The 21804-nt window shown below is 42.5% G+C and overlaps 1 protein-coding gene across 4 annotated transcripts in view; it reads left to right on the top strand.

The window, feature by feature from the left end:
• Positions 1–20293, top strand: part of LOC115136011 (endothelial cell-selective adhesion molecule-like) — a 62059-nt gene extending 41766 nt beyond the window's left edge. For 2 of the 4 annotated variants that reach the window (XM_029671331.2, XM_029671332.2), the window contains 6 exons: positions 6036–6181; positions 8150–8351; positions 11172–11327; positions 15175–15297; positions 17167–17296; positions 17480–20293. In XM_029671331.2, coding sequence (XP_029527191.1) covers positions 6036–6181; positions 8150–8351; positions 11172–11327; positions 15175–15297; positions 17167–17296; positions 17480–17984 — 1262 coding nt within the window. In that variant the 3' untranslated portion in view covers positions 17985–20293. Of the gene's footprint in view, positions 1–6035; positions 6182–6891; positions 8352–11171; positions 11328–15174; positions 15298–17166; positions 17297–17479 lie in introns of those variants that run through there. The other 2 variants (XR_003864557.2, XM_065023753.1) reach the window with 2 other exon arrangements.
• The last annotated feature ends 1511 nt before the right edge of the window (positions 20294–21804 follow it).

Genomic DNA, 21804 nt, shown 5'->3' with positions numbered 1-21804 from the left:
GGGGACATTCATAATCACCACGATGACGTAAGAAGTTCTTTGAAAGTATATTTCTTCATCAAACCCAATCACTTATGGGACTCATACAGGCTCTAAAAGATCTTCCTCCAGTTATCACCACCATCCATCCATCATAATACAGGGACGAGACATTCTTACAAAGTGACTGCCTCTTAACTTTGTGCTGTTCATAAGGCGGGTGAGGAAGTTAAATGGGTGCCTCCCTCCACTTAGCTTTTACATTTAACATTTACATTTAAGTCATTTAGCAGACGCTCTTATCCAGAGCGACTTACAAATTGGTGCATTCACCTTATGACCTCCAGTGGAACAGTAGTGCATCTTCCTAGGTATTCCTTAAAGAGGTGGGGTTTCAGGTGTCTCCGGAAGGTGGTGATTGACTCCGCTGTCCTGGCGTCGTGAGGGAGTTTGTTCCACCATTGGGGGGCCAGAGCAGCGAACAGTTTTGACTGGGCTGAGCGGGAACTGTACTTCCTCAGTGGTAGGGAGGCGAGCAGGCCAGAGGTGGATGAACGCAGTGCCCTTGTTTGGGTGTAGGGCCTGATCAGAGCCTGGAGGTACTGAGGTGCCGTTCCCCTCACAGCTCCAGGGCACCATGGTCTTGTAGCGGATGCGATCAACTGGAAGCCAGTGGAGGGAGCGGAGGAGCGGGGTGACGTGAGAGAACTTGGGAAGGTTGAACACCAGACGGGCTGCGGCGTTCTGGATGAGTTGTAGGGGTTTAATTGCATCCAGACGGAGATGACAAGTGCCTGGATTAGGACCTGCGCCGCTTCCTTCACTCTGCGGATGTTGTAGAGCATGAACCTACAGGAACGGGCCACCGCCTTGATGTTAGTTGGGACTCCAGGATCACGCCAAGGTTCTTAGCGCTCTGGGAGGAGGACACAATGGAGTTGTCAACCGTTGGCGAGATCATGGAACGGGCAGTCCTTCCCGGGAGGAAGAGCAGCTCCGTCTTCGAGGTTCAGCTTGAGGTGGTGATCCGTCATCCACACGGATATGTCTGCCAGACATGCAGAGATAACCTGGTCACAGAAGGGGGAAAGGAGAAGATTAATTGTGTGTCGTCTGCATAGCAATGATAGGAGAGACCATGTGAGGTTATTGACTTGGTGTATAGCGAGAATAGGAGATAGAACAGAGCCCTGGGGACACCAGTGGTGAAGAACTGTAGACGGATTTCGCCACGCCACCTGGTAGGAGCGACCTGTTCAATAAGATGCCCAACTCGGAGAGGGTGGAGAGGAGGATCTGATGGTTCACAGTTCGAAGGCAGCCGATAGGTCTAGAAGGATGAGAGCAGAGGAGTTAGCTTTAGCAGTGCAGCGCCTCCGTGATACAGAGAAGAGCAGTCTCAGTTGAATGACTAGTCTTGAAACCTGACTGATTTGGATCAAGAAGGTCATTCTGAGAGAGATAGCGGGAGAGCTGGCCAAGGACGGCACGTTCAAGAGTTTTGGAGAGAAAAGAAAGAAGGGATACTGGTCTGTAGTTGTTGACATCGGAGGGATTGTAGGAGAAGGGGTGCAACTCTCGCTCTCTTGAAGACGGAAGGGACGTACAGCGGTTGAGTTGATGAGCGAGGTGAGGTAAGGGAGGAGGTCTCCGGAAATGGTCTGGAGAAGAGAGGAGGGGATAGGGTCAAGCGGGCAGGTTGTAAAGACGCGAGATTTCATCTGGAGAGAGAGGGGAGAAAGAGGTCAGAGCACAGGGTAGGGCAGTGTGAGCAGAACCAGCGGTGTCGTTTGACTTAGCAAACGAGGATCGGATGTCTCGACCTTCTTTTCAAAATGGTTGAAGTCATCTGCAGAGAGGGAGGAGGGGGAGGGGGAGGAGGATTCAGGAGGGAGGAGAAGGTTGCAAAGAGCTTCCTAGGGTTAGAGGCAGATGCTTGGAATTTAGAGTGGTAGAAAGTGGCTTTAGCAGCAGAGAGAGAAGAGGAAAATGTAGAGAGGAGGGAGTGAAAGGATGTCAGGTGAGGCGAAGTTTTCCTTCGGCTAGCCCTGTTCTTTTAGCACGATGGGACGCTATATAAACCAGCACCTTCATCAAAGAGCTAGCTACAGATTTATCTACTGGTAGGATTCTGGAGGGAGTAAACAGGACCTAGCTACAGCCCTTCCTGTAATTTGGGCCTGCTTACATGAGCCACGCACTGCTCTTCCCTTGGGGGGGGGGATTAGTAATCGAACACTGCTGCAAACCTGCCCCTAGACTGAGGCTGTCCTAATATGGACACCATTCTACTCCCACTCATTATCCATTAATCCCACACCTCTGTGATCAAGAAGGAAATAGCTTCTCAATGAGTCCTTGTTGGAGAAAATTGACTTAATATACGTTTTAAAGCTGTAATAGTTCATTGAAGCTAACAAAACGTCACCCTCCTGTGTTTTGGTAAAAAGATGAGGGAGGAGCCTGAAGAAATGTAACCAAATTCAAAGTGAGCGCTATGTATGCAAGGACTGACTATCCATGATATCCAAAGTATAGTTTTGTGGCTATACAGTGTTTTAGTTTACTTTTACTTTGTTTACAAACATTGGAGTTAAGCTACCTGTAGCTTATATTTTGGCTTCTGATTGGGTATCAGTGGAACTAAGCTCATTGAACATTTATATGTTGTATCATAACTTATCTATCATGACACTCTTATTCGCAGCAGGAAGCCTAGTGGCTAAGGGCATTGGGCCAGTAACCGGAAGGTCACTGGTTCGAATCCCAGAGCTGGCAAGGTGAAAAAATAAAATAATAATCTGCTGTTCTGCCCTTGAGCAAGGCAGTTAGCCCTCATTGACAACTGCTTCCCGGGTGCTGATGACGTTAAGGCAGCCCCCTGCACCTCTGATTCAGAGGGGTTGGTTTGAATGCATTGTTGTGCAACTCACTAGGTATCCCCTTTTCCTCCCTCTCGACACCTGTCACTCCAAATGCAGGTGCTCTCTCATTACCTACTGACTAGATACTGATGTTGTCAAGGGCCTCCCCTCCAGTGAGGTTCTCAACCTGATATTTCAGTTGGTTCTCATTTGAGGCCCACATTAGGAGTATTACCGAAGTCAAGTGTTTCCATTTGCGGAACATTGCCAGGTTAAGACATTTGCGATCACGACCTGCAGCTCAGCGACTCATCCATGTCTTTATCCCGTCCGGACTATTGTAACAATCTTTTTGTTTGGCGCAGCTGCCAAGTCCCTAAACAAGCTACAATACTACAAATTCCTGGTTCACACCAAGCTATCCACAACTCTGTGCCCAAGTACCTGTCTGACCTCATTCTGTCATCCTGTCCCACACGCACCCTTTGTTCCTCTATGTCCATCTCCCTTCAGCAGCCCCGCAGCACATACAAAAAATATTGGTGACGGGGCTTTCAGTTGTGCGGCTCCGCTGCTGTGAAACACACTTCCAGACACTATTAGGGCTGCAGAGACTGTCCTCCATTTAAGGCACAGCTCAAGACCATGCTGTTCAGAAATGCTTTCAAGGACCTCTGCTAATTCTGTTCTCATGTCTTCTGGGTCTGACAACCACCTGTATATGGCTTTCATTGTCTGTTTTGGGTTGTTGGTGTTATTTTAAAATGTATTTATTATTATTGTCTTTACCATAACTATACTGAACAACATTTTTTAACACATGATTCATGAGCTGAAATAAAAGATCCCAGAAATTTACCATATACACATTGATTTGTTTACATCAATTTATAAAGCCCTTATAAAATGCTATACAGAAACCCAGCCTAAAACCCAAAACAGCAAGCAATGCAGATGTAGCAGCACGTGGCTAGGAAAAACTAGAAAGAAACTTAAAGAGGAACCAGGCTCTGAGGGGTGGCCAGTCCTCTTCTGGCTGTGCTGGGTTGAGATTATAACAGTACATGGCCAAGATGTTCAAACGTTCATAGATGACCAGCAATTAGTAAGCATTTCTCTTTTGCCAAGATAATCCATCCACCTGACAGATGTGGCATGTCAATAAGATGATTCAACAGCATGATCATTACACAGGCGCACCATGTTCTGGAGACAATAAAAGGCCACACTAAAATCTGCAGTTTTGACACAACACCATGCCACAGATGTTTCAAGTTGAGAGGGAGCTTGCAATTGGCATGCTGACTGCATGAATGTCCGCCAGAGCTATTGCCAGATAATTTAATGTTCATTTTCGCTACCATAAACCGCCGTCCCAACATCGTTATAGAGAATTTGGCCGTATGTCCTGCAGACCAAGTGTGGGCGAGAGGTTTGCTGATGTCAACGTTCTGAACAGTGACCCGTGGTGGCGGGGTTAAGGTATGGGCAGGCATGAGCTACAGACAATGAACACAATTGCATTTTATTGATGGCAATTTGAAGGCACAGAGATACCGTGATTCCCATTGTCTTGACATTCATCTGCCGCCATCACCTCATGTTTCAGCATGATAATGCACAACCCCATGTTGCAAGGAATTGTACACATATCATGGAAGCTGAAAATGTCCCAGTTCTTCCTTGGCCTGCATATTCACCAGACATGTCACCCATTGACCATGTTTGGGATGCTCTGGATCGATGTGTACGACAGCGTGTTCCAGTTCCCGCCAATATCAGTAACTTCGCACAGCCTCTGAAGAGGAGTGGGACAACATTCCACAGGCCACAGTCAACAGCCTGATCAACTCTGTGAAGGAGATATTGTGCTGCATGAAATGGTGGTCACACCAGAAACTGACTGGTTTTCTGATCCACGCCTCTACCTTTTTTTTAAATAGGTATTTGTGACCAACAGATGCATGTCTGTATTCCTAGTCATGTGAAATCCATAGATTAGGGCCTAAATTAATTTATTTCACTTGACTGATTTCATTATGAACTGTAAAATCATTCAATTGTTGCATCTTGTGTTTTTATATAATTCTGTTCACATAAATCCAATGGTTTCTGTGTTTTTATAAGAGAACAAGGTTCACACCAAATGCTAGGAAATGTATAAACCGAGGGACTACCTGAACTTGTACAATAAGACACGCTTGTTTTCATATCCATTGTACAATGTGTGTGTGTGGGGGATGCGGTGGTTATGTGGATGCAGCTGTGTGTGTGGGGGGGATGGGATGCGGGGAGATCCGGTGGTGTGTGTGTGGGGATGCGGGGGGATCCTGGTGTGTGGGGTGGGGTTTTGTGTGTTGGGGGAATATGGTTTGTGTGTGTGAGTGTGTGGTGGGGGGAAGCGGTTGTGGGGATGCAGCGGTGGTGTGTGTGTGTGGGGGAGAGGGATTCAGCTGTGTGTGTGTGTGGATGCAGCTGTGTGTGTGGGTGGGGATGCGGCTGTTTGTGGGGGGATGCGAGGGGATCCAGTTTGTGTGTGTGTGTGGGGGGGGGCGGTGTGTGTGTGTGTGTTATTGGTTCCAATAGCCCTGGAAGAGAGCGTCAACAAAGTTTTTTTTTTTTTTTTTTTTTTTTGTAAATTGTTTCCCTGTGTCCCTACTAAGCATTGTCATGTTTTGTTTTAATAGCAGTTTTTTTTACAGTATGAGGCATCTCGTGAAGTAGATTTCTTGAAGGGTGACACATTTTGCACTGACAATCAAATGAAATGTGGCTTGTCAACATTTTGACTTGGCAAGTGTCAGTCTTTTTGTTTTGATATGAAAGTGGACTGTAAATGTGATTGATTGCCTCTGTGTCCACTTATAATAGGTCTGAGAGAAGACGTTTTGATATGACATGTTTTAAGTGCTTGTCAACAAGCCACAACCGCTACAGCTTTTCCTTATCAAAACTTGTATCTTGAGAAACTACAAAAATAAACATGCTTGCAGTGTGTGAAACAACAAAAACTTAGCAGGTTATCATTTCTAACACAGCTTGGGAAAAGCTTGTCTTATTGTTTTTCCCATTCTGCCAGAAACAATTGCAAAACACAGGGGCTTTATTCAACCTATTAAGCCAGATAGTCACAACCGCACTCGGACAGGTTTCTTAAGTAAGTACTCTGTTTTTCCCCTCTCCGTCCTCCAGGTGTGCTGGCCCAGATCCAGATGCCCCAGAGTATCATGAAGGTGATCGAAGGTCAGAAGGTGGTGCTGCAGGCCTGGTACAGCACCAGCTACAGCATCGGCAAGAACACCATCCTCTGGAACTTTGTAGCCAATAACTCTCAACTGGTGAGTGTTTGGGCTCTGTTATGTTCTGTGTTTGGTGCCTTTAGCATCTGTGCTGATAGTCTGACAATTTAGGGCCATTCTTACTTGAGACGTGTACAGTAACTTGAACTTTCGCATCAAACATTAAGGCAATGGCATATTTGTGCGTCTCAAATTGGGATGTGTGAAGATCCCTTTGATCATGCAGTGGTCATGATTAGTCTGTGACATCCTAAGGCTACAATATAATGTCCCAGAGGCCAGTAAGGTACCTGCATTAGCTCTGCATACCAGTTAAATACTTTTTATTTAACCTTTATTGAAGTAGGCAAGTCCGATAAGAACTAATTCTTATTTACAATGACGGCCTACTCCGGCCAAACCCCGATGACACTTGGCCAATTGTGCGCCACCCTATGGGACTCCCAATCACGGCCGGATGTGATACAGCCTGTATTGGAACCAGGCACTATAGTGATGCCTCTTGCACTGAGATGCAGTGTCTTAGACCGCTGCTCCACTCGGGAGCCCAGAAGTACTTTATACATGGAAGTTTATTTTTTGTAAAAATGTATCAAATCTGTAATATGACTTTTGTAAGTTAATTTGAAATGATGGATGTATTTAATTTTGTTAGGGTTTGTTTTAATGTTTAACTCAGACTTCAGTGATTAATTATCATTTGTCTGTTGATTATTATTATTGATTATTGTGTCATTTTTGCTCAAAAGCTCCCAACTACCAGAGCGCCAAGTCTAGGACCAAAAGGCTTCTCAACAGCTTCTAACCCCAAGCCATAAGACTGCCCCCGGAAAATTGATATCCCCCCTCCATTTTGTACACTTGCTACTCGCTGTTTTTATTATCTATGCATAGTCACTTCACCTACATGTACAAATTACCTCAACTAGCCTGTACCCCCACACACTGACTCAGTACCGGTGCCCCCTGTATATAGCCTCGTTATTCTTATTGTGTTACTTTTTATTGTTACTTTTTATTTTAGTCTACTTGGTGAATATTTTCGAAACTCTTCTTGAACTGCACTGTTGGTTAAGGGCTTTTAAGTAAGCATTTCACTGTAAAGTCTACCCTTGTTGTATTTGGTGCATGTGACAAATGTAAGTTGTATTTGAACTACAACTGAAAATCTTTCTTGCTTGGCCATCTGTGGGGGAATAGTATCATGAAGGTGTTGACTGCTGTTAATCTGGCAAAACTGTTGTGTGTGTGGTGGTTGTGTGTGTGTGTGTGTGGTGTGTGTGTGTGGTGGTTGTGTGTGTGTGTGTGGTGGGTGTGTGTGTGTGTGGTGGTTGTGTGTGTTGTGGATGCAGCTTTAACCCTTTACAAAACAAAAACAAATCAAGCTGGTGAAAGCGGGCAGTTGGCCATAAGGCTCTCATCTGGCTTGGATTTTCAAACTTGCATCCACAGACAGTACTATCTAGGGATGTGCATGGGCTTATATTTGCTAATCACAGATTTGTTTTACAGTAGTATACAGATGGACCAAGTCCCAAAGGGGAAAAACAAAGACAAAAAAAATCCAGTTTGAGTCTAGTAGTTACCATTCCACTACAGTAGCACTCACCAACAGTAGATTGGGAGGTTGCAGTTGTTGGCTTGAACAGAGAAAGCTGCTTTGGCTAAGGCCCAGTCATGGAGCGGTACTCGGATTTAACTACAGAATGTCTGAGCTGTGTGCCTTTATCTCAACTCTGAATCAGACTGTTCGTCTTTAGCTCCAAATGATAATTCTGTCTTGCTTGTTTGCATAATGATCTATATGACATTTTAAAGTACTTTACTTCTATTCATACTCCAATGTACTCAATATTGCCTTGTCATGGCTCAATTAAGAAGATAACATTAGCTAAGAGAACCTCTTAGTAATGGTAGACTACATGGTGTAAAATAAAGAAAAAGGATATTCTAGGGACTTTTTCAACAATCTTCATGGCTATTGTCCCCTCCATCCAACCCACACAGATAATCTCCTACACCCTAGACTCAATTAGTTTAGGCAGCCCGCAGTTTGAGGAGCGAGTGGGCTTCACAGCCACCATGCCCTCTGCCAACCTGTCTCTGTACATCAACAACACGAAGGAGTCAGACTCGGGACGCTACTTCTGCCAGGTCATCATCCCCGGGGCCCAGGGCTTGACCGGGGAACTTATCCTCGACGTCATTGGTAAGGACGAGGAGACCCCTTATGTAGTTCTTGTAGTCATGCAGTACGCCTTCTGTGTATTCTTATGAGCTGTACATGTAGAATGAGGCATGCATGTACGTAATCAGTGCCATCAAAGTATTCATACCCCTTGACTTATTCAAAATGTTACAGCCTGAATTCAAAATGAATTAAATTGACTAACTGCTTTCGCTCACCCATCTACACACAATACCCCATAATGGCAAAGTGAAAACATATTTTTAGGAAAGTTTGCTAATTTATTGAAAGTGAAATAGTGCAATTGAATTTCCATAAGTATTCACATACCTTTGCTATGACACTCCATATTGAGCTCGGCTGCATCCTATTTCCTTTGATCATCCTTGACGTCACTAGAACTTGATTGGAGTACATCTGTGGCCAATTCAATTGTTTGGACATGATTTAGAAAATACATACCTTTCTACAGTATATAAGGTCCCACAGTTGACAGTGCATGTCAGAGCAGAAACTATACCATGAAGTCCAAGGAACTGTCCACAGATCTCCAAGATTGGTACTGTATGCCTCATCACAATTCTGTCAAAGTTTGGACACCAACTCATTCAATGGTTTTTCATTATTTTTTACATGGTCTTCACACTATTCTACAAACTAACACACATGGAATCATGTAGTAAGCAAAAAAGTGTTAAACAAATCCAAATATTTTATATTTGAGTTTCTTCAAAGTAGCCTTGATGACCGCTTTGCACTTTTGGCATGATCTCAACCTGCTTCACCTGGAATGCTTTCCAACAGTTTTGAAGGAGTTTCCACAAATGCTGAGCACTTGTCGGCTGCTTTTCCTTTATTCCGAGGTCCAACTCAACCTAATTGAGATGGTTTGGGATGAGGTCGGGTGATTGTGGAGGCAAGGTCATCTGATGCAGCACATCAATCTACTTGGTCAAATAGTCCTTACACCTCCTCCATGCATCACGATGGGAGCCACACGTGGAGATCATCCATTCACCTACTCTGCGTCTCACAAAGACACGGCGGTTGGAACCAGAAATGTGAACTCATCAGACCAAAGGACAGATTTCCACCGGTCTAATGTTCATTGCTTGTGTTTCTTGGCACAAGTACGTGTCCTTTTAGTAGTGGTTTCTTTACAGCAATTCATCTATGAAGGCCTGATTTTATGCAGTCTCTGAATTGTTGATGCCTTTTACTTGAACTCTGTGGTGCAATCTGAGGTGCAGTTAATTGCCGATTTCTGAGACTGGTAACTCTAATGAACTTATTCTCTGCAGCAGAGGTAACTCTGGGTCTTACTGTCCTGTGGTGGTCCTCATGAGAGCCAGTTGCATCATAGTACTTGACGGTTTTTGACACTGCACTTGAAACTTTTAAAGTTCTTGAATTTTTCTGGATTGACTGACATGTCTTAAAGTAATGGACAGTCATTTCTCTTTGCCTGTTTAAGCTGTTCTTGCTATAATATGGACTTGCTCTTTTACCAAATATGGCTATCTTCTGTATACCCCCTGACTGGTACTGTATATCTGGGGAAGAATATGAAACAATTTCTTGAGTGTTGAAAGTTTCCAAGGGCACAGTGGTCTCCTCAATTGGGGGGTGTTATCTGCAGCACTTCACCAATCTGGGCTTTATGGAAGAGTGGCCAGACGGAAGCCACTCCTGAGAAAATGGCATATCGCGGCACGCCTGGAGTTTGCAAAAAAGACAGGTGAAAGACACTGAGCGTAAGGCAAAAGATGTCTGAAGAGACAAAAATTTAAATATTTGGCCTGAATGCAAAGGGCTATGTCTTGAACTAGGCACAGCTCATCACCTGTCAAACACAATCCCTTCCGTGAAGCATGGAAAGGCTTTTAATCAGAGGCAGGAATTGGGAGACTGGATAGAGAGAACAATGAATGGAGACAAATCTAGGCAAATCCTTGATGAAAACCTGCTTCAGAGTGCAAACTACCTTAGACTGGGGTGAATATTTACATTCCAACAGGACAATGACTCCAAGCATAGAGCCAAAGCAATGCTGGAATGGCTTCAGAACAAGAATTTGAAAGTCCTTGAGTGACCCAGACAATGAACAGTCTTGAATCCCATTGAAAATCTGTGGAAGACTTGAAGATTGCTGTTCACCGCCACACCCCATCTAATCCTTAACTTACCTCATTTGCACTCTGTGTTGTATGTGTCGAATTGCTACGCTTTATCTTGGCCAGGTCACAGTTGCAAATGAGAACTTGTTCTCAACTAGCCTACCTGGTTAAATAAAGGTGAAATAAATAAATGAATAAAAATAATTTACAGATTTTCTCAAGCTCTGTTAAGGAAAAATGGGAGAAAATTGCAAAATACAGATGTGCAAAGCTGATAGACATAGCCAAGATGATTCAAAGTTGTAATCGGCGCCAAAGGTGCTTCTACAAAGTATTTACTCGGGTGTGAATACTTATCTAAAATGAGATTTCTCTCTTTAATTTTCAATACTTTTGCTAAATTGCATCAATTTGGAATTCTGGCTATAACCTAACAAAATGTGGAATAAGTCGAGGGGTATGAATACTTTCTGAAAGCACTGTATATGATCAAATGCTGATAAGACACACACACACACTTACAGATGTGCTCTACTTGCACATATACCCGCATACAGTACATGCGCACCCGCATACCTGTACATATGTTCCTGTATGTATCTTCACACAATAGTTTCACTGTTTGCCACTACCCTAAATCCTTAGCATTCTTTTATCTATCATTATTCAAATACTGTAACTTAGCATCTCATCACAAATGTTCAACCTCTCTCCTATATCTCAGTCCCTCCTGCTGTACCAGAGTGCGCTCTGTCGGGGAAGCCAGTTCTGAAAGGCAACGTCACGCTGAGCTGCAAGTCCAAGTCAGGCAAGCCCATCCCCATGTACAAGTGGCAGAAGACCAGCCCCACATCTGAAGTCTTCTTCTCTCCCATGCTCAGTGAGTAACTAACTGCAGTCTGACATCTGAAACATGGAGTTCTATCTTTATCATAAGCAAAACCTTTTGTTTACCCAGAAATAGTGTATTTATTATAAATGTACTGTATTTCAGGGAGAGCTTGCTCTCTTTCTGCAGTTTGATAAGACTTTGAGAGTACTGTAATAGTATATCGGTCAGCCAAGTTGTTGTGCGCACGTAATGTGAGTTGCTCTGGATAAGAAATGTATACAGTATATACCATAAACAAATGTAATGATAAAGCAGAGGGTATAATTTTGCCAATGAAAAGGGGATTTTGAAAAAGTTACATTTGAATTGAGGCAATAAGGTCTCACTTTACGTTGTGTCCTAAAGTTACAGGTACTATGTATTGTGTAACCACACAACCAACTGGGTATAATGGTTATGAGTGTGTTGTATCAATCTGTACTTTGTAATACACTATATAAACGTGTGTGTGGCTGCCATATACAGTTGAAGTCGGAAGTTTATATACACTTAGGTTGGAGTCATTAAAACTTGTTTTTCAACCACTCCACACATTTCTTGTTAACAAACTATAGTTTTGGCAAGTTGCTTAGGACATCTACTTTGTTCATGACATAAGTAGTTTTTCCAACAATTTTTTACAGACAGATTATTTCACTTATACCTCACTGTATCACAATTCCAGTGGGTCAGAAGTTTACATACACTAAGTTGACTGTGCCTTTAAACAGCTTGGAAAATTCCAGAAAATTATGTCTTGGCTTTAGAAGCTTCTGATAGGCTAATTGACATAATTTGAGTCAATTGGAGATGTATTGCAGGGCCTACCTTAAAACTCAGTGCCTCTTTGCTTGACTTCATGAGAAAATCTAAAGAAATCAGCCCTCTGAATTTGTTTTAGACCTCCACAAGTCTGGTTCATCCTTGGGAGCAATTTCCAAACGCCTGAAACGATAGTACCCAAGTATAAACACCATGGGACCACGCAGCCGTCATACCGCTCAGGAAGGAGACACGTTCCGTCTCCTAGAGATGAATGTACTTTGATGAGAAAAGTGTAAATCAATCTCAGAACAACAGCAAAGGACCTTGTGAAGATGCTGGAGGAAATGGCTACAAAAGTATCTATATCCATAGTAAAACAAGTCCTATATCGACATAACTTGAAAGGACGCTCAGCAAGGAAGAAGCCACTGCTCCAAAACCTCCATAAAAAGCCAGACTACAATTTGCAACTTCACATGGGGACAAAGATCGTATTTTTGGGGGAAATATCCTCTGGTCTGATGAAACAAAAATAAAACTGTTTGGCCATAATGACAATCGTTATGTTTGGAGGAAAAAGGGGGAGGCTTGCAAGCCGAAGAACTGCTTTGCTGCAGGAGGGACTGTGCACTTCACAAAATAGATGGCATCATGAGGAGGAAAATTATGTGGATATATTGAAGCAACATCAAGACATCAGTCAGGAAGTTAAAGCTTGGTCGCAAATGGGTCTTCCAAATGGACAATGACCCCAAGCATACTTCCAAAGTTGTAAAAAAATGGCTTCGGGACAACAAAGTCAAGGTATTGGAGTGGCCATCACAAAGCCCTGACCTCAGTACTGTTGACAATTTGTGGGCAGAACTGAAAAAGCATGTGCGAGCAAGGAGGCCTACAAACCTGACTCAGTTACACCAGCTCTGTCAGGAGGAATGGACCAACACCAGCTCTGTCAGGAGGAATGGACCAAAATTCACCCAACTTATTGTGGGAAGGTTGTGGAAGGCTACCCAAAATGTTTGACCCAAGTTAAACAATTTAAAGGCAATGCTACCAAATACTAATTGAGTGTATGTAAACTTCTGACCCACTGGGAATGTGATGAAAGCAATAAAAGCTGAAATAAATCCTTCTCTCTACTATTCTGACATTCTGACAATTCACATTCTTAAAATAAACTGGTGATCCCAACTGTTATAAAACAGGGAATTTTTACTAGGATTAAATGACAGGAATTGTCAGGAATACTTCAACTGTATCTATGTGGATTTAAGGACACTTAATGTGAAATGGAACAGGCAATCAAAAGGATTGTGCATAAACAAATCATAGTTTCAGTAGGCATAACTGTGTCATTGTTCTGTTTTTGTTTTGACTTGGAGATTTAGGGGCTAATCTGTTTAGGATGAGATTGAAGCACACAAGGTTGCATCCTAATGTGACTGCTCAAATCCACTTTTTTCCCAAACCCATAGTCAGTGTTCCCATACTTAGATAATGTATTTCCTGTCATTTATGGGGTGCAAGAATTAGATAAGTATCCCACGTTGTTTGGTACATTTGAATTTTCTGGTTCGTGGTGATTTAATGATGAGGAAAAAGCGCATATAATCAATGCAGTTTCCATATAAGGACAGCCGCAGAAGTGGCAGGACTGACGATGCTGTCCTAATATGGACACTGTATGGGTGTCAGTGGAGGCTCCTCAGAGGAGTAAGGGGAGGACCATCCTCAGTGAATTTCATAAAAATAGTGAAACATTAAGTTACCCTTTTTAGATAACACTATACTACATATATTCACGTCACCAAATAATTTATTAAAACACACTGTTTTGAAATGAAGGTCTACAGTAGTGTCAACATCACTCTGTAGGGTAGCACCATGGTGTAGCCAGAGGACAGCTCCTTTCTGCCCTCTGGGTACATTGACTTCAATACAAAACCTAGGAGGCTCCTGGTTCTCACCTCCTTCCATAGACTTACACATGAATTATGACAACTTCCGGAGGACATCCTTCAACCTATCAGAGCTCTTGCAGCATGAACTGACATGTTGTCCACCCAATTTTAAAGATCGGAGAATTAATGTAGTGCTGAAAGCATAAGCTACAGCTAGCATTGCAGTGCATAAAATGTGAGTAGTTGACTCAGAGAGAAGACAATAATTTAACAGTTTTGAACAAATTGAATTTATTAAAAAAATGAAGAAGCGAGAGATTTGTTTTTACACTTTCACTTAGCTAGCGAATTCAGCGAGCTAATTTCGCGTACTCAAAGTCCCGGCTCCCACAGTGAGGGATGCTATGTTAGCTAGCTGGCTATGGCTATCCAACACTGGAACTCTTCCAAGTAAACGTAAGCTTTTGGTTTTATTAATTTATTGCCACGAGACCCACCTGTGTAACTGCTTACTGCTGACTGTACACTGTACTGCATGATTGCATGTGGTTTACTAGAGCATTCGTTTTAGTAGCTATGTTGACTGACGTTAATATGGTGACAACGGCATAGGCTGTTTATAGTGGTTATAATATGAAGATTTGGCTTGGAAATGTTTTTTTCCCGGCTGGTCACAGAAAGCTGATGTGTTGTGCACTGAAGTCCACAAGCGAATTGAACAGGTAAGAGAAGGAATAAAACGACCAAAGGGAATTATGCTGTTATGTGACTGCTATGAAAGTGAACTGTGTTTGTGTGTGATCAGGGGTTGTTAACATACCTGAATTTGTCCAATAGAAAATCTAGTTTGCACACCCTAGATCAGCTAGATACAGGGAAAAGTGCAAAGTGGTGTTGAATGAGTCAATGGTCTGTCACCTTGATTGCTCAAATGTACCTCGACCTGTGCACCTACCTATGTTGTAAACTTTTTAATTCATAGGCTAGGTTGTAGCAACCTCATGATAGGTATAGGGAAAATGAGTGTCATGTAGAAGCCTAAACCTATCGATGTTACGTTGAGCTGGGTGAATGGAATATGAATGACAGTCATCCAATATGCTGTAATAGAAATAAGGCCATGCTTATACAAATAATCATCCTCCCTGAATGGCACGACCACCACTGATGGGGTTATGTGTGTGTTACAGATGAGAAGACAGGCACCCTGAAGCTGAGCAACCTGAGTAGCAACATGTCGGGGAAGTACGTGTGTTTGGCCAGCAACACGGCCGGCACAAAGAGATGCTACATCAACCTGGAGGTCATCACCTGTACGTACTTTTATAGTGCAACACTGGACACACACGACTCACTATACACTATGTGGGCCAGTCAGAATGTAGAGAAATGTGCTTCCTAAAACAGTTGGCACCTGGTATGTGAAACGGCTTTGAAAACCAGAGCATGCCGATATCCAGAGCAAGTCATTAAGAATGCATTTTAATTGGGACTGATTCACTGCCCTCACTTAAATGGAGTTTTCCTTCATTTAATGTGCACTTAAAAAAACAAATGATAGTCACACTAAGTGCAAACCAGATGGGATGGCGTATCGCTGCAGAACACTGTGGTAGCCATGCTGGGTAATTGTGCCTTGAATTCTAAATAAATCAGTGTCACCAGCAAAGCATCATCACACCACCACCTCCATGCTTCACAGTGGGAACCACACATGCAGAGATCCGGTCACCTACTCTGCGTCTCACAAAGACACGGCGGTTGGAAAGAAAATCTCAAATTTGGACTCATCAGACCAAAGGACAGATTTTCACTGGTCTAATGTCCATTGCTTGTGTTTTGTGGCCAAAGCAAGTCTCTTCTTCTTATTGGTGTCCTTTTAGTAGTGGTTTCTTTGCAGCAATTCGACCATGAAGGTCTGATTCACGCAGTCTCTTTTGAACAGTTGATGATGTGTCTGTTACTTGAACTCTGTGAAGCATTTATTTGGGCTGCAATTTCTGAGGCTGGCAGTTCTCTAATGAACTTATCCTCTGCAGCAGAAGGAATTCTGGGTCTTCCTTTCCTGTAGCGGTCGTGAGAGCCACTTTCATCATAGTGCTTGATGTTTTTTGACACTGCACTTGAAACTTTTAAAGATGTTGAAATTTTTACGGATTGACTGACCTTCATGTCTTAAAGTAATGATGGTCTGTCTTTTCTCTTTGCTTATTTGAGCTGTTCTTGCCATAATATGGACTTGCTATTTTACCAAATAGGGCTATTTTACCAAATAGGGCTATCTTCTGTATACCACCCCTACCTTGTCACAACTGATTGGCTCAAACGCATGAAGAAGGAAAGAAATTCCACAAATTAACTTTTAACAAGGCACACCTGTTAATTGAAATCCTTTCCTGGTGACTACCTCATGAAGCTGATTGAGAGAATGACAAGTGTGTGCAAAGCTGTCAAGGCAGGGTGGTGTACTTGGCAGAGTCTAAAATATGAAATACATTTTGATTTAAGACTTTTTGGTTACTACATGATTCCATATGTGTTATTACATAGTTTTGATGTCTTCAGTATTATTCCACAATGTAGAAAATAGTACAAATAAACCCTTGAATGAGTACGTGTGTCAACTTTTGGCTGGTACTATATCCACACACACAAACGGTGTGTCTGTGTCAATTCCTACACGTGGTAGCTATTGCTTTCTGTTATCTATTACCACCTAACATTTCTTTCCTTAGTTTGCTGGGAGTATAAAATAAGACAAAAAATGCAATTAAGCTTCTTTAAAGAAAACCTCAATTTGGTGGAAAAGGGACATTGGTTGGTGCTACTCTGTTAATTAAATTGACATTTAATTTAGAGGATTAATTGTCTTTTCTGTCTGTACGTTCTTATCTTTACATTGCCACAAAGACAGATCTCTGCCTAGTCATTGAAAAAGACTGAACACTCACAGGCTGCTGTACATGTACTGTTGGGTTAAGAGAGCTGGGTATTGAGTGAATGTAAGAACAAAACTAATACAAATAACATGATGCTGCCGTAGTTTTATTATCTTTTGGACCACAAAGGCTAAATTACTACAGCATCTAAACAGTGTATTTATTTAATTTCCCCTGGAGAGGGAAGTACTATACCACAGATCTGTAGGGCAAGTGTGTTTTTAATGTTGTGTGTTTCCCCAGCGACCAACGCAGGGATGATTGCTGGGGCCACGGTGGGCTCGGTGCTGGGCTTAATCTTCATCATCCTCTTCCTCGTTGGTCTCCTGAGGAGAAGGAGAGACTCTGAGGAGGACCTGGCCAATGACATCAAGTTAGATTCACCTTCACTTGTGTGTGTGTGTGTGTGTGTGGTGATCGATGTGCACATATTAGTATACTATACAAAGAACATACCGTATGTATACTGTTATATACCTGTGACATGAAGGTGTGCGTATGCCAAATGGATGTCAGCCAGTCTCTCACCCCTTCTCTTCCTCCTCTCCACCCCCAGGGAGGACGCTCAGGCTCCCAAGCGCGTCTCGTGGGTCAAGAGCGGCGGCTCTGGCTCGGACGTTGTCTCCAAAAATGGCACACTCTCCTCCATCACTACCGCCAACAGGCCCCACCAGAGGGAGCCCTCTTCCCAGCTATATCCCAGCTATAACCGCCCTCCCTCTGACACCACCTCCATCATCACTGCCACAGGCAGCATCTCTGGCTACCGCCCCGGGCCGCGTGATGGAGCCTCCACACCCACCCATGGCCACGCCCTGCCGGGCTACAGCTACAACACTGATACAACCCTGACCCGCGGACAACTGTCTAATTCTGCAGCACCCAGTGCCAACGTTAGTCCCAGAACTCAGCACCCACAGAGCTATACCCAGCCCCAGACAGCACGTCCAGCCCCGCGCCCGCCACCTCTGCCCACTGTCGTGACCGCGTCCAACATTTCCCGCATGGGAGGGGTTCCCATCATGGTGCCAGCTCAGAACCAGGCCGGCTCACTGGTGTAGTGTCAGTCTGTCATGGTGCAGTGTCCATTTACCCTTCAACTGTACTTACTCACATAGATTTTCAAAAGGAAAAGATTCAAATGCCACAAAGAAAAAGCTAACTCGAGGATTAAAGCTTGAATTGGCCATCGAAGATGGAGCGTTTGACCTGCTCAAAATGCAGTGAGATCATTGGTAAGACCTTAAGAGATGGACTGTGTTGCTACACAGGGCTAATTTATTTAATGAAGTATACAGAAGTACATTTTATTAAAATGTTTTTTATTCTCCATATGTATACAAAATATGTACAGATCTGGATTTCATACATTTGGGAAGTATTTCGTATTTTTCCTATTGCACATTCAATCAGTGTATTTTTTTTACAAAGTTTTCCAATGCAACTATTTAAGTCATCGGTCTTTCTCTGACAAGATTGTATTCACTCTATCACGTCCTATCAAGGCCATTGTATGATGTCACTTTCAAAACGGGGACTTGACAAGATGTCATGGTACACTGGTGCTAGATCCCCTGATTTTACTTTGTGCATTCCTGCAGATGGATATGACAATTTAGATTATGAAGGACCAAATTAGTTTGAAGAACAGCATATTATTCATTTTATTTTATCTATTTTAACTTCTCAAATGAGTGTAAAAAAAATATGGTGGACTACTGCTGAATACCTGTGTGGCATCATGCAGTTAAGAGAAGAAACTGACTGGGCATACTAGATTGAACATTTGCTACTAGATTTTCTAAATGCAAAGTACACTTTTTGCCTTTTCATGTTCCTTGTTTCAAACTTCACGACAATTATCTTTAGACACAGCTCTTAAAACGTATGTCTTTTACCACATAGGAATAGCTTTTCATATTATGTAAAATACAATTTGACACATTTTGTCAATTACATGGAATTTAGCGACTAAGATTATGGTTACACCATCGAGCTGTAATGATTTTGGGTCGCTCTCTGCAAGGAAATTGTAAATAAGGTTTGCTTTCAATTGTATTTGAGGCTGTTCATTAACACTTGTGACTGACTGGATACAAAAGCAGAGTTTCTACTTGTCAACATCCCAAGCCGACAAGTTAATTGATGGATATAGACCCAAATGTCATCATATCAAATGAGTAAGATGAGGTACTTGTTTGAAATGGAGGAGGAGGTGTGATGGTGTGGGGGTGCTTTGCTGGTGACACCGTCTGTGATTTTATTTAGAATTCAAGGCACACTTAACCAGCATGGCTACCATAGCATTCTGCAGCGGTACACCATCCCATCTGGTTTGCGCTTAGACCCACTATCATTTGTTTTTCAACAGGACAATGAACCAAAACACACCTCCAGGCTGTGTAAGGGCTATTTGACAAAGGAGAGTGATGGAGTGCTGCATCAGATAACCTGGCCTCCACAATCACCCGACCTCCACCTAATTGAGATGGTTTAGATGAGTTTAGACCACAGAGTGAAGGAAATGCAGCCAACAAGTGCTCAGCATATGTGGGAACTCCTTCAAGACTGCTGGAAAAGCATTCCTCATGAAGCTGGTTGAGAAAATGCCAAGAGCGTGCAAAGTGGTCAAGGCAAAGGGTGGCTATTTTGAAGAATCGAAAATACAAGATGTTTAACACTTTTTTTGGTTAAAGGATTCCATATGTTATTTCATAGTGTTGATATCTTCACTATTATTCTACAATGTAGAAAATAGTAAAAATAAAGAAAAACCTTTGAATGAGTAGGTGTCCAAACTGTTGACTGATACTGTATATTTCCGGATGTTGTGTATCCCTGGGGTAAGTTAAGCTGCGGGACAGGGTACATTAATCCGCATACAAAGTTGTGTACTTAATGAAATATTACCACAACCTTTTTAAAACCATGTCTATCTTTATTACCCAAACTAAATTCAGCACAATCACAATAGCGTTGTTTTATTTTAATCTTTTATCACTGACTTAACACCTAACAAACTTTGTACTGTCACCTCATATCCCAGTGATAATGTATTAATCATCAACGGCAAATTATTTTGTATTAAAGGGAAAATATGACTACTGGCCTCTTTTATATTGTAATGTATATACATTGTAACACAGGAATAGAATTCAAAAAGAGAAATGAATTATATAAACGTTGAATGTTACAGAATATTTTTTAAATACTAGCTTCGTTTGAACTGATAATGGAACAGACACTGATGGCCAAGATGGTGCATATATGCTCAACCATAGACCACTATGTGCATGAGTTTCTTATACTTATGTATATGGAAAATAATTGTATCAATAGATTGTGTGTAATAAAGCATTTGTATAATTGATATATTTTACCTCCTGGAGAAGCATTACAATTGTATGATCCAATACAAACATCTCAAACAGGAAGAGTTAACAATATATTGTATGCAGATCCCAGTTGTGTGAAGGCTTACAAAATTATGGCTGGAATCTTGACATTGATGCATGGTTTTATTAATCGAAATTGAGTCACTATGTCACCACCCTGTGGCCTAAATAACTTTGCAGTTTGTGTTCATTGCAGAGGTTTTGAGTCCAGAACTAATCAGTGTCTGGGGAAACAGACCTTCATTGCATTGTGTTGCCTTGATTCAGTCAGCAGGGAGGGGAGGGACAAAAATAGCACTTCTGGCACACAGTTTTAGGGTATCATGTTTATTTGAACTTGTGATTAGCAATGTAGTATTCTCCTACATGGCTCAAAGGAATTCATAAAATGAGCCCATCTCATCATTGACAAACTCCATGATATAACTCCATGTGACAGAATGGGGTGACACACTCTATTAATTAAATAAAAGTATAAAATGAACAAAACAGTATCATGATGACCTATATCAAATATAAGATCACAGTAAAAATAAATTATCAAAAGTGAAAAGAGCACTGGATATTCAAACATCATTGGCTGAAATAACAAAAACATTCAAATATACAGCACCTGTAATAAACTACAGTGCTACCATGGCTAAGTGGCTTTTTTATTCAAATTAGTTAAGTTTTGTCGAATAATGAGAACTGTTCAGTCCAACTTTCCTTCATGTAAGTGAAACCCATCACTCCTCAATAATCTTTAAAAAAAAACATTTTTTAAACCCCTTTTTCTCCCCAATTTCGTGGTATCCAATTGGTAGTTACAGTCTTGTCTCATCGCTGCAACTCCCGTACGGACTCGGGAGAGGCGAAGGTCGAGAGCCGTGCGTCCTCCGAAACACGACCCGGCTAAGCCGCACTGCTTCTTGACACAATGCCCATTTAACCCGGGAAGCCAGCCGCACCAATGGGTCGGTGGAAACACCGTACACCTGGCGACCGTGTCAGTGTGTACTGCGCCCGGCCCGCCACAGGAGTCACTAGTGCGTGATGGGACAAGGACATCCCTGCCGGCCAAACCCTCCCCTAACCTGGGCGACGCTGGGCCAATTGTGCGCCGCCCCATGGTTCTCCCAGTCGCAGCCGGCTGCCACAGAGCCTGGACTTGAACCCAGAACTCCTCTATAATCTTTACAATGTGACATTTGGGTCTACAGACAAAATGGCATCAGAACCAAACCCCTTTGGGCCTGAGGTGTAGTGAAGTAAAACTTAGCCGTGTGAATATCTCATAACAACATCAAATCATCTCTGTAAAAATTGTTCAACAAAACAAATTCATCCCTGTATAACTGTGTGGTCACTGGACAGTATTTGCTTGTCATGCTCTGAATAGAGATCAGTTTGTCAGTGGGGGTACAGTGGCCCCATACAGTAGTATTCAGGAGACCGCCATTTTGGCTCCGGATGGATCTTAGTGTGCAGGAAGGACAAGGTGAGC

This window comes from Oncorhynchus nerka, linkage group LG10, assembly GCF_034236695.1.
Source record: "Oncorhynchus nerka isolate Pitt River linkage group LG10, Oner_Uvic_2.0, whole genome shotgun sequence".
Classification (NCBI taxonomy): domain Eukaryota; kingdom Metazoa; phylum Chordata; class Actinopteri; order Salmoniformes; family Salmonidae; genus Oncorhynchus; species Oncorhynchus nerka.
This window is presented reverse-complemented; position numbering and strand designations above follow the sequence as displayed.